The sequence below is a fragment of the Alexandromys fortis genome, unplaced genomic scaffold (genome assembly GCF_014885135.2).
Source record: "Alexandromys fortis isolate MF-2015 unplaced genomic scaffold, M_Fortis_MF-2015_v1.1 scaffold_87, whole genome shotgun sequence".
In the NCBI taxonomy this organism is placed as follows: domain Eukaryota; kingdom Metazoa; phylum Chordata; class Mammalia; order Rodentia; family Cricetidae; genus Alexandromys; species Alexandromys fortis.
The window spans coordinates 7,640,487-7,654,450 of NW_026067971.1; the positions used below are offsets into that span (position 1 = coordinate 7,640,487).

Consider the following 13,964-nt stretch of genomic DNA (forward strand, 5'->3'; position numbering starts at 1 on the left):
AGTTTCAAGGTAGTCTGGTCTACTTAGGAAGTTCCGTATCAGCCATGGCTGGTCTCAAAAACCCAAAGCTATCTCCAAAAATCATTATGGAGTTATACACATGTAAAAGTCTCAGTGTTTTTTGTTTTTGTTTTGTTTTTTAAACTTTGGTTTTTTTCGGAGGGTCTTATATATCCCAGTCTGTCCTTAACTCACTATAGTTAAAATGACCTTGAATCTACTTCTTTCACCTCCTGAGGGCTAGGGTTATAGGCAAGTACTGCTATATCTAGTTTTTGAGGTGCTCAAGATAGAACTCATACTCATGCATACTAGGCAAGAACTCTACAAACCTATCTAAATCATTTGCCCTTGTTTTTTGTTCATGTTTTTGTCTTGTTTTCTGAGATTTTATGTAGCCTGTATTGGTCTTGATCTCAGGTAGCTGAGGATGACCTTGAACTCTTGATTCTCCTGCCTGGTCACTATTAGGATTTCAGGAATGCGTCTTCACGCCTAGCCTTTCAGTTCTCCTTTTGTAAAATCTACTCATGTTTCCTGTGTCTGCGCACATGTGTGCATACGTGCAGGTGCTCGTGTGTGCGCTCACAAACAGTTCATGTTGTAATATCTTTAAATAGCCCGTTATTGCTTATATTGAGTACGTGAAGGGCACCTTATACAAGGAGAGTTGCAGCTAGTTTTTCTTATATCTTTTTGTATGATAATGGAACTGTTCTTTCTTTTATTTTGCTTACTAAGTATGAAGTTATTTGTGTTTTCTCCCAAATCTTCAGGATTTGTTGTTCTATAAAAATCAAAAGTATTTTTTCATGTTATTTGATCCACGTGCCTTCTGGCTCCCAAGTATTGAGATTAAAAACACCACAACTGCCAGCAATAATTGATTTTCTTGAATTAGTCAATAATCAAAATATCAATGAAAACTGCTTTTACTTGAAAAGTAAACTTAGGACATGAAGTAGGGGACAGGGAAGACATCCTGACTAGAAAAAGAGAAGTCAGTCCAGAGACTACAAATGAGCTACACACCGCTTTCCCCACTCCCAGAACACCGACAGCTGATGAAGACTGAGCACAGAGGCCTCAGAGACGAGGTAGAGACATAAAGAACGAAACCCATATAAAGCCGTTGCTCACAAGTTTCTACTCTCATCTCAGTTGGGGCTATCCCTCAAGCAAAAGCCAAAGATTTTTGTGGTTTTTGTTCCAGTTTTTGTTTTGTTTTGAGACAGGGTTTTTCGATACAGCTCTAGCTATCCTGGAACTCCCTACGTAGACCAGTCTGGCCTCAAACTCAAAGAAATACCCCCGTCTCTGCCTCCTGAGTGCTGGAATAAAAGGCATGCGCCAACACGGCCCACTACTGCCTCTGTCCAGGAAGTGATGAACCACCATGCCCAGATCCAAACATCCCTTACTGAAGATATTAGCTCCAAATGAAGCCCATCACATCCTAGTCCTCCTCTGGGGTTGGTGAATACCCTCTTAGAAAATGACCACTTCTATAAACCACCATTCATAAATGAACAGACTTTGCCAACACATGGACAACTTACAATTAAGTTTGATTTATTTTTCTCTTAAATATGAAAAATGAGCCAGATGTGGTGGTACCTTTAGTCCCAGTACTCCGGAGGCAGAGGCAGGTGGATCTCTGCAAATTTGAAGCCAGCCTGGTCAACAAAGTGAGTTCCAGAACAGTTGAGCTGTTATGTTACACAGAGAAACCCTGTCTTAAACAGATAGATAGATGATAGATAGATAGATAGATAGATAGATAGATAGATAGACAGACAGACATGAATAATCAAAGCATCATCATTTTCTATAAGAAGCTTGCAACAGCACAGAAAAACAAAAGTCATTACATTTTATATTGCATCTGGATGTTATAAAACATGAAACAAGTAGAACAAAGAGCTTCACAAAAGGAAGAAATAAAGCCACAGCTAAAAGACTCAATGGAAGTATTAAGATAATACTGAGAATATAGCTTGGAAATAGATCTAGGTTTTCTCTATTAAGCATGATTACTAAAATCAATTTTTTTGTTTTGTTTTGTTTTTTGAGACGGTGCCCTGTCTGTCCTGAAACTTACCCTGTAGTCCATTCTGGCCTTGAAATCACTGTGATCTGCCTGCCTATGCCTTCCAAATGCTGGGGTTAAAGGCATGTACCACCACTGTCCTGTTCCTAAAATTAGTTTTTAAGTCATAAAAATTCAATATATATTTCTTATCTATTTTTTCACTTTGATCTCACACACACACACACACACATATACCTTCTAACTTATGTGAAATTAATCTTTGTAGATGGTGTCAGGAGTTTATACTGAGGTATTTGAGTACAGTGGCAGGTCATGTACTGAGTTGGTCTTCTGATAGTGATGTGTACATATGAACGCTCATGAAAGGAATAGGTGAGGTTGGCTTTAGGTTTGGCAGTGACTATTGTACTTTCTCATGTGACAAAGAAAGGCTAGAATACAAATAGATTGATTTATTTCCTGAAACTTAGTACCATAAAAGTTTTTATCTTTTAGATGTCTTTGCTTGAGTCTGCGCAAGAGCAGGCAGCCAACATCCCAATCTTAGAAGAACAGATTATAAATTTGGAAGCAGAAGTTTCAGCTCAAGATAAAGTTTTAAGGTAAATACACTTGTGTAGCTTTATTTAGTATTTCTCTGTGTTGTATCTTATTAAGTATTGTCTCTTACCCCCATTCCAGTGAATCTTCAGTGACCTAATAAAGTCTTAACTCAGCATTAAATTCCTTTCAGTCAATTATAGCTACTCATAGCTGTAGCTTGCATTCAGAGTACAGGAATTAAAGATGGATTATTTTAAGGTGAGGTGCTTATTTGCTTAATTTTTTTAACATAGCATGAATTCAAATTGTTCTTAATAATAAAAACCCAGAGTCAGATTTAGGGGTTAATACTGAAAGATCAGAGAAGCAGAGCGGCAGACACCAGAGAGTTCTTAACCTCTACCAATGCTCAGAACAAAGAGCTGATCCTGTTTCCCCTCCTCAGACTGAATGCTATCTCTGTGAAACCTCGGACTTCATCTGTCTCTATGAATCTCCAGACTGCATCCAGAATGCATCTGAGCTCCTCTCTCCGCCCAGCCATATCGCTCCTGTCTCCTCCTCCCTAGTACTGGGATTAAAGGCATGGGATCTCAAGTGCTGGGATCACCTTTGTGTGAACTCTGTTTCTCTTTTAGACAGATTCAATCTCGTGTAGCCCAGGATGGCCTGAACTCACGGGTTGTCTGCCTCTGTCTCCCGAGTGCTGGGATTAAAGGTGTGTGCTGTCACACCACCCAGCCTCTATGGCTAACTAGGGGTTTAGTGCTGCACTTTGATCTTCAGGCAGGCTTTGTAAGATTACAAACAAAACAGCACTACAATTTAATATGAATTACTTTATTTCTTACCCTGTAATGCAACAAAAACTCATTATTTCAGTATAGTTTAAGGACAAGAAATAGGGTATTTTGTCATTTATTCTTATCTTCTGCTTTGAATGTAATGTGTATTGAGTATCATGTTATATTTGTGTAATTCCTGTAGCGGGAGATCCCACAGAGCATTGTATCTGGCTTGAATTCCAGAGTGTTGGCACCTGAGCTTTGAACTGCTTATGTGATGATGCTTCCTTTTGTTACTGTCACCTTTTGTCTAAAGTGTTTGATTCTTACCTGGGTTCTTCCTGAAGGCTTCAAACCTTTACAAAACTTGTTTATGAGAGGACTTGGAAAACGAAGAGGTCTGGTGATTGAGAATTACTTGGGTATTTGGTTCCTTTAGACAACTCCAGAAAAGACTTGCTAAGAGGTGTAAATTGTACAGTATTTTAAAAACATCTTTAGAGAAGCAATGGGCAGTCAGTTCACCAGAAGCTGATTCCGCTGCTACCCTATGCCAAAATTCATCTTGGAGTGACCCTAATTTTTCCATGGACTCAAGAAAAACAGAACACTGACAGTTCTTACTACAGTTCTGGGACCAGCAGTATTAGCATTGTCTGGGAACTTGGTCGAGCCCTATCTCAAACTTACTAAACCACAAACCCAGAAATACGAAGCTCAATTACACACACACACCCCTTTTAAAATATGAAGCTCACACACACACACACACACACCTTTTAAAAGATGAAGCTCACACATACACACACACCTTTTAAAAGATGAAGCTCAGATATGTGTGTGTGGAGGGTATGTGTATTTGATATATTTGGGCTTTTTCGTTTTTGTTTTTTAAGATAGGGTTTCACTGTGTAGGCCTGGCTGTCCTAGAACTAGCTCTGTAGATCACTCTGGCCTCTAACATACCAGGACCTACCTGCCTCTGAGTGCTGGGATTAAAAAGTGTGTGCCACCACTGCCTGGCTTTGTGTTTTTTTTTTTTTTTTTTGTTTTTTTTGTTTTTTTTGTTTTTTTTTTAAGATACAAGATTTTCTGTGTAGCTCTGACTGTCCTGGAACTTTCTATATAAACCAGGCTGTCCTTGAACTCAGATATCCTGCTACCTTTGCCTCCAGTGTTCTTTGTAAAGGCATGTACCACCATGTTCAGCTAAATTTTAGTATCATAGGTGATTTTAATGTATAAGCTTTTCCGTTTTAAAACTTTCTTTGTAATACATACATTAAATTTAATATATTTTTGGTTTTGTGAATTTTTTCTGATTAGTTTTTTTTAATTCTTTGAGAATTTCATGTGGTGTATTTTGATCATCTTCATCCACCTCTTCCAGTTCTTCCCTGATTCGCCCTTCCCTCCCTATGCATGCAACTTTGTGTGTGTGCACAAGGTCATTCACTTACCTGCTCCCCCTACTCTTGGCCAACTACTCTTAGATATTGGGCCTGTCCTGGAGTTCGGTTGATATACCAGAGTTTATACCATTAAAGAAAAATTATTCTCCTTTCAGAAGCTATCAGGTGCTAATAGCTCCTCAGTTATGGGTAGGACTTTGTACTCTTCCTTTTTCCATTCGGAATTTCATGACTTGAGGTTATAGAGGTCTTGTGTATGCTCTCATAATTGTTGTGATGTACCTTCCCTGTTATTTCTAGAATACACTGTCTTCCTTAAAGTCACACATTCTCAAAATCTTAAAATCTTTCAGCTTGTTTTCTTTTCCAGTAGCGATAAACTTTCCGTTGAGTGGTAGCTAGATTTCTCCATGTTCCATGACTCAATTATATAGTATCTTCAGCAGTAGGATCTTACCATCAGATTCTGGAGGGTAACTAAGAACAGTGGCAGTAGCCTGTAATCTTTGGGGTTCCATGAGCCTATTGGCCAATAATTCAAAAAGAGGTAACCTGTTACTGATATGGGGAGCTGGTACCTTTTTTGGGGGAGGGGGGAGAGTATGGTATCTACTTAGGGAACTTCCCTTTCCCATCACAGGATATATATATATTTTAGGAAGTTTCTACAGTTTCCATATGGCTTTCTCAAAAGGCCTGTGGTGTTATCCATCCCTGCCATCTCCCATGCCATTTAATACTTCCTGTCTTATTTTTTCACTTTCCCTGTTATAACACTTTATTTCCCCTCTCTTTAAAGATCTTTCCTGTGTACCCTTATAACCTCTATGGGTTTAAGAGACAAAGTCTTGCTATGTTGGCCAGGCTGGTCCTGAATCTTTGGGCTCAAGTCATTCTAATGCCTCAATATCTTAAGTGTTTGGACTAAAGGCATACATCATTGTATCTGGCTTGATTTCTATATCACATGTAATAGTTACTTGTAATTGAATATTTCTTTTTAAAAGTTTTTATTACATTTATTTCTTCACTGGGGGTGGGCAGTGGTGTGAGCATGTCATGGCACACATGCAAAGGTTAGGGAGTTACTTTACTAATACCATGTGGGTTCCAGGGCTTGAACTCAAGTCATCAGCCTTAGTGTCAAGCACCTTTACCTCTTAGCAGTCTTGCTGGCATTTGTTTGCATGTTAAGATAGTGTGTCATTGTGCAGGGCAGGCTTGCCTTCCTGTCTCCTAGGTGCTGGTATTAAAGGTGTTCCTGGACTATTTCTTGTATTCTTATTTACTCTAATTATTTTATGTGTATATGTATTTTGTCTGTACATAAGTCTGTGAACCATGTGCATGCCTGCTGCTCATGGAGGCCAGAAGAGGGTGGGTGTTAGATTTTTTGGACCTGAGTTATAGGTGCTAGGAATAGAACCTTGGTCCCCTGGAAAAGCAGCAAGTTTTTTTTTTTTGTTTGTTTTTTGTTTTTTCGAGACAGGGTTTCTCTGTAGCTTTGGTGCCTGTCCAGCAGCAAGTTTTCTTAACCACTAGCCATCTCTCTCTGCCATTGTTATTCTAGTAATTTTTCATTGTGATCATTCTCAATATTCTAGGTAACTAAATTATAATTACCAGCAAATAACAAAAATTTTCCTGCTCAGAATTTGTACTTCTTTCTACTTTTCCATTTTTGTGTTTTTCATTGGGTAGAACAGTTAAAGATATCTTTGGTTGTAGAAATGATATCAATTATATTTGCTTTGTTTCTGAAGTATATAGTAATGCTTCTAGTTTGCATGAAATATGTTTGCTTTTGTAAAGACTGCTAAGGATGACTTTAATTCCTGATCCTTTTCCTCTTAAATGCTGTAAATATGAGCGTGTTCCACCATGCTCAATTGTTGGGTGTGAAATCTGGTGTGGACTTTTACTTTATGTGGGTTTTTCATTTGATCAAAGTATTTTTTTATGCTATATATATATAGTTTTCCATTGATTATAGCGCAATATTATTTGTATTTTAATAAATCTTGCCTGAAGACCAGAGGCAAAGCTAAAGCCACCAGAGGTCAGGCAATGGTAACACACACCTTCAATCCCAGGAAGACACCTGGGCTACACAAGAGTATTGCAGATCTTTAATCTTTAATCCCAGCACCAGAGGGAATGTAAAATGGGAGGCGAGAGAGGCTTAGTGTGCGGTTGCCCAGCTTTGATAGAGGTAAGACTTTTCTAGTGGCTTAGGTGCCTTGCTTTTCTGTTCTTCAGGCGAGATCTATTTGTTCAAATACAAATGATCTACCACTGTACTTGATGACTCATGGACACGTGCTGTTCCTCTTATATTGTCTTTTGTATTCCTATTGTCACATTATTGTATTTCTCCAATATCACTGTCATAGTTCTTAAGTTTTTTCTCTATTTATAGAGAAGCAGAAGATAAATTAGAGCAGAGTCAGAAAATGGTGATTGAAAAGGAACAGAGTTTACAAGAGGCCAAAGAGGAATGTATAAAATTGAAGGTGGACTTACTTGAACAAAGTAAACAAGGAAAAAGGTATGTGAGATTTTCTTCCTTGTTTTGTAACTCTGAGTTGAACCTGTGCATTCTGTACAACAGCTGTACCACTGAGCCATATCTCCTTTTAAAACAAATAACTTATATTTGAGATAGGTTGTTGCCATGTAATCTTGGCTGGCCTGGAACTTACAGGGTCGCCCAGGCTGGCCTCCAATTTGCTGTAGTCCTCCTGCCTCTCCTTTTCTTTTCTTTTGTTTTTTTTTTTTGAGATAGGGTTTCTGTGTAGCCCTGGCTGTCCTGGAACTCATTCTGTAGTCCAGGCTGGCCTTTAACCGAGAGATTCACTTCCTGAGTGCTGGGATCAAAGGTGTGCGTCACCAGATGACCACCTCAGTTTCCTAAGGGCTGGTGTTGCAGATGTGCTAGAGGGTTTGCCTAGTCATCCTGCCTGACTGTAAGGGAAATTCTGAAGTGAAAATATTTTAGACATTTGACAGTAGAATAAATCCTTTTATGTCCATTTTTATTAATATTTTTCAAGTACAAGTTTTATTACATTTTTTAAAATTTATTTATTTATTATATTATGTGTATAGCATTCCTTCCATGTGTGCCTGCAAGCCAGAAGGGGGTGCCAGGTCTCATTATAGATGGCTGTGAGCCACCATGTAGTTGCTGGGAATTGAACTCAGGACCTCTGGAAGAGCAGTCAGTGCTCTTAACCTCTGAGCCATCTCTCCAGCCCTTATTACATTTTTTATATATTTGTGTGTATGTATGTGTGTGGTCACATACATGCCAATAATGTGTTTGGAAGTCATAGGACTACTTACAGCAGTCAGTTTTCTCCTGTTACCGTATGAGTCCCAGAGATTGAACTCCAGACCGGAGGCTTAGTGGTAAGTGTCTTTGCCTTCTGAGTCTTCTCTTTGGCCTTCCTTAAAATGTTCATGTGTTGATTTTGTTACTGGTATTCTAGACTAGGATTAACTTTTTGTATATTTGTAATGATATATATTAATCATCACTATATTATATATTATATAAATTAATATAAATTAAATTATATACTTATAATATTTATAAATTATATTGTATTTAACACATAATTGTGAAATTAAATTGTGTTAACTTCAAACCAGTAAGTTAATTTTCTGTACTTATTTCTTCTAAATAAAATACTGCATACACTCTAAAATTTCAATTCATAAATATTAAAGAATAAGAAAAGTCAATTCATGAGCAAGTGATTAGTCTACTTTAGAAATATATGAACAATTTTTTTGTTTTCTATATATTGTCTTTTGAGATGAGGCTTTGTAAATTAGTCCCAACAAAGGAACTATAAACTTTTATTTATTAATTTATCTAACACAAGGTATTTGGTTGCCATCTTTCATCTCTTTCATCTTTTTTGTTTATTTTTAGCTGTCTGTTCTTTTCTTTCTTTTTTTGGGGGGGAGTTTAAAACAGGGGTTCTCTGTGTAACAGCCTTGGAACTCACTCTGTAGACCAGGCTGGTCCCAAACTCACAGAGATCAGCCGGTCTTTACCTCCCGAGTGCTGGAATTGAAGGCATGCACCACCATTGCCTGACTGACTGTTATTTCTTATTTCACACACAGATTATTTTTCTTATTTGCCAATGCCCTTTACCTCATCCAGTACTCAGAACACATTGCTTTATATTTTAGCTTTTTTGTTTTATTTCAAAAATACGTTTTTAGAAACACATCTTCCAACAGTTGCATTGCACGTCATCATGTGACTCAGTCACGTTTCATTTATCTTCCTCTTGTTGAACATTCGCTGTTTTCCCAAGATTACTAAGACACTGTATGTCTCTCATTTCATATATGTAACTTTTTTTTTTTTTTTTTGAGACAGGGTTTCTCTGTAGCTTTGGTGCCTGTCCCGGAACTACTAGCTCTTATAGACCAGGCTGGCCTCGAACTTCCAGAGATCCGCCTGCCTCTGCCTCCCGAGTGCTGGGATTAAAGGTGTGCACCACCAACACCCAGCTCATATAGATAACTTCTAAGAAATAGAATCTCTGAATCAAAGGACAATGTTTTAAGACTTTTAAGAAAATAAAGCTGGGGCCCGGCGGTGGTGGCGCACACCTTTAATCCCAGCACCTGGGAGGCAGAGGCAGGCGGATCTCTGTGAGTTCGAGACCTGCCTGGTCTACAGAGCTAGTTCCAGGACAGGCTCCAAAGCCACAGAGAAACCCTGTCTCGAAAAACAATAAATAAATAAATATACCAAATTGCCCTTCAGAAAATTGTGTTTGTCTTTTACTTTTTTATTAATTAATTAAAAAAATTAAATTTATTATTTTGCATCCTGACTGCAGCCTCTCCTTTCTCCTCTCCTCCCTTTCCTTCTCCCCACCTCCTTTCTCCCTCCTCAGTCCTCTTCTGTATTCTCTCAGAAAGGGGCAGGCCTCCATTGGTCATCAGCAAAGCATATCAAGCTGCAGTAAGACCAAGACTGGACAAGGAGATCCAGCATGAAGGATAGGTTCCTAAAGCCAGCCCTGCTCCAATTGCCACGACTCTTACAAATAGACCAAGCTACACACTGTCACATGTCTAGAGGACCTAGGTCAGTCCTATGAGCCAGGCCAGCCATTTCTATAGGTTTTCCTCCAGTGTCCCTGACCCCACTCCTGGATCCTACATTGCTTCCCTCAGCTGCCGAAAGAAAACTAAAACAAACACAGGATTTAATAGTGCCTGGGCTCTCAGAGAAATATTCCAAAAAAGAATAAGAAATTCCTTTAAAGTAATATTCATAGCCCAAAAAAATGTAACAAAGCATAAAGCATTCACAAAGGAAAAGGTTTGATTAATAGAAGCCTGCCCCATCGCCATAATGCTTAAAGCAGTGCCTGCAGTATAGTTTGAGGAATAGAAAGACGAATACAAAGAACTAGTTTGGCTCACTGATCAATACAAGGGGGTTCCTTACCAAGCTTCACACAGTGCTTTCTGCTTGATTGGGACTCACCAGGAGGCTCAAGAGAATAACAGGTGTCATTCTCAGGCTCATCACAGGATCCTTTCCCATCATTTTCCACAGCCCGAACATATTGCTCTGGTACCCAAATGGGCTTGTCCGTTCCTGGAGGAAAAAGACAAACTGCTCCTCTCACCCTAGCCAACAGGGGCGTGGGCTCCTTCCATTGTCCTGTAAGAAGGTGTTTCCATTGTACCTATCCCAAAGACTGAGAACTTTGGGAATCAACACTAATTGTGCTATCCGCTCGCCTTGAGGAATTACCACCACCCCCTGTTGGACAGATGTCATAACCTTAATCTCCTCTTGATAGTCTGCATCTACTATCCCAGGATGTATTTGGATCCCTTAAAAGGGTACTGCTTCTGCCTAATATAAGTCCCATGGTACCCGGTGGTAAGGGCCCATGTACTCCTGTAGAGAGTGCTTGCACTCCCGTTTGTGGAGTTAAGACTGCTCCGGCAGAGGCACAGAGGTCCAATCCTGAGCTCCCTGGTGTGGCTCCGACAAGGTTTGCAATGCGAAAGGATTTCTCTGCGGAAGGAACTGGACATGGCCTCTGCTGGGGTACCATTCCTGCGGCCCCGAAGTCATTGCTCCATACACTGAGGTTTTGGGGCCCTGCAGCAGGGCCCTCTGCCAGTTTCCCTGCTGTGGATTAATGGTACGTGGCAGAGGTTTCCCATCTATATCTGTTTTAGAGAAACAGTCTTTAGCCCAATGTGCTCCCCTTCTGCATTTAGGGCACATGCCAGGTTTCCTCCTTCCCTTCATTATCAGCTGTGGGCATTCCTTTCGAAAATGATCAGGAGTTCCGCAGTTAAAACAATTACAGCCTCTGGCCCTCTTACCCAGTGCTGTTATGTTTCTCCGAGGTTGAATAGCTGCCGCTATAACCTGGCCTTGAATGAAATTCCCATCTATATCTCTACATATCCTGATAGATTCATTTAAACTCTTTGTTTTGTGAGGGCATAATGCTTCCTTACAATATCTATTGGAATTTTCAAATACAAGTTGTTTTATCATAGGCATGGCTGTGTCTCATCTCCAAACCATCTACCTGCTATTTGTAACAGTCTATCTACATAATCTTGGAATGGTTCAGATGGTCCTCGTAGAACTTTGATAATTGATCCCCAGCTGCTTTGTTAGGCAGGGCCTTCCACGCTTGAGTGGCAGCTGCAGCTATTTGGGTGAATGCTCTTGGATCATACAGAATTTGTTGCTGCAAATTGGCATAAGCCTCAGCCCCAGTTAACATATCTAAATTACGTTGAGCTTGGCCCGCTAGAGCATTTAACTGGACCGTTTGCTTACAATTTTCCTGATATTCTCCTCGCCATAGGAGATAATCTCCCCCAGATAAGACAGCACGACATAATTGCTGCCGATCACTGGTGTTAAATTCATAGCAGAGAAAGATTCTACCATGGCCAACGTGAAGGGAGCTTGAGCCCCATATACAGCTACAGCTTCCTTTAATAGCTTCATTTCTTTAAATTGTATAGCAAAATGTTGGCGAATTATTTGCCCTGGGTTGTTGGTGTCTGGCACCTCCACCACCGGTGCAACCATGTGTACAGGACGGAAACAAACTCCCTTGTTTTGTTCAGTGCCAGAGCCCCTACTCAACTGAGACCACCAACCTTCGTCATTATAAGCCGGTGGGGCCGAGGGAGTTGGGTGTGAATTTTTTCTTTATGTTTTCTCAGTTTTCTTACGAGATTTCTTATTTCCTTACATATGATCTCCTCCTCTTCTTCTGATGAATCCTCCTCACTGTCCTCTACAAACTCTAAATCATCAAACTCCTCCCTATCGACTGACTCTTTTCTGAACAAAGAAAAGATACCTCCCATCTTTACTCCTCAATACATCCCTGTCGGCCAGGAACGTCGCTGTCTGCTTACCTCTCTCGGCAGGGCTTCCAAGGGCGGTCTCAGTGTTCCCTTTCCGGGTATCTCGGAGGAACCTCCAATTGCCGCGCACTGCACCACCAAATTCGCGAGCTTCGGGCAAGGGGTTGGAGGTTGAGAATACACATGCAGAGACAGACCGACACACAGACCTTCCAACACTGGTACCAAAAGCCCATCTTTAATAGCACCATGGAGGCTTAAATACCCAACAGTCAATGGCCAACAGGTGAAAATCCCATCCTCTGATCCTCTAAGCTAGGCACAGCTTTTTGTAACCTCAATTAGAAGGCTCTAGACAGGGAAGAGCAGCTAAAGGCCAGGACTTAATTGGTCTCAACACTCAGCTCAGCAGGACTTCCCGAGCTTATCCCAATGTTTGCTGTGGTCTCTGAACCATCAGTCACTGCATCTAAGGATCACAGGGGATGGCCCATTCAGGCTATTCATCCATTGTGCTGGGGTCATCCTTGTAGACTTGTAGAAGTTTCCCTTGCATCAGGCTTCCGCCAAACTGTAAAGACCCCCCCCTCCCAACCTCCTTATTTTGTTTTTCAAGACAGGGTTTCTCTGTAGCTTTGGAGCCTGTCCTGGAACTCACTCTGTAGACCAGGCTGGCCCTGAACTCACAGAGATCCGCCTGCCTCTGCCTCCCGAGTGCTGGGATTAAAGGCGTGCGCCACCACTGCCAAGCATAAAGCCCCCCTTTCCATTCATCTCAGCACTCTCCCCCTTCTTATCCCCCAACCATATTCCTCAAGTTCCCATGCCCACCTGCTCCCAGTCCAACCAGGAGATTGCTTCCCTTTCCTGGGAGACCCATGCCTCCCTTCCTTGGCCCCTCCTTGTTACTTAGCCTCTCTCTCTGTGTGCACAGATGCAGAAATTATCTTTTACTTTGTAGTTAATACCTATTTTTGAGTGGGTGCGTCCAATGTTTATCTTTCCGAGTCTGGGTTACCTCACTCAGGATGATTTTTTTCTCATTCTGTCTATTCGCTTTCAAATTTGTTGATGATGGGATTACAGATCTAAGGCACTAAGCCTTGCTGGAATGATCAACTTCAAATACTAATAAATTTTTACATTAATAACACTTTTGAGTTCAAATCAATGAAATTTATTGCAACTATTAGGGAGTTTTTGTTTGACTTTATTTTCTTTGTTGGGCTTGGATTCAGTGCCTTGTGAATTTTAAGCAAGCACTGTACCAACTGAGTTGCATCTGTAGTCTATTGCAGCTTTTATATAGGATTAAATCATAATCTACATGTGAAAACCTTTTATTTAATGTGCATGAGCAGTATGACTGCCTATGTGTATGTATACTACATGTGTGCCTGGTGCCCATGGAAGTCAAAATAAGCCATGAGATTACCTGAAACTGGAGGTGTTGGTGGTTGTGAGCTGCCAGGTGGGTGATGGGAACTGAAACTGGACCCTTTGAAGACCAGCAAGTGCTCTTAACTGTTGATCTGTTATTCTAGCCTCATAATCTATATTTTTATGTTTGACAATAAAATGTTTTGTAGATTTATATTATGACATATATTGGATTATAAAGAAAGTGACCTTAGCTGCTCAGGAGCCTGAAGAGGTCCATGAGTTTAAGACTTAGCTGAACTACAATGAGTTCACCTTCAGCCTTTCAACTTAGCCCATGTTTTAAAAGAAAGTAGTTTAAAGAGTGCTGGTGATACACCTCAGAACATCACATTG

General features: G+C 40.4%; 1 protein-coding gene across 7 annotated transcripts in view; it reads left to right on the forward strand.

Annotated features, from left to right (window-relative positions):
• Ccdc18 (coiled-coil domain containing 18) overlaps positions 1 to 13,964 on the forward strand; it is a 111,229-nt gene that overhangs the window by 7,366 nt on the left and 89,899 nt on the right. For 6 of the 7 annotated variants that reach the window (XM_050155718.1, XM_050155715.1, XM_050155719.1 and 3 more), the window contains 2 exons: positions 2,549 to 2,655; positions 7,213 to 7,341. In XM_050155718.1, the coding sequence (XP_050011675.1) occupies positions 2,549 to 2,655; positions 7,213 to 7,341 (236 nt within the window). The remainder of the gene's footprint in view (positions 1 to 2,548; positions 2,656 to 7,212; positions 7,342 to 13,964) is intronic. The other variant, XM_050155722.1, reaches the window with a different exon arrangement.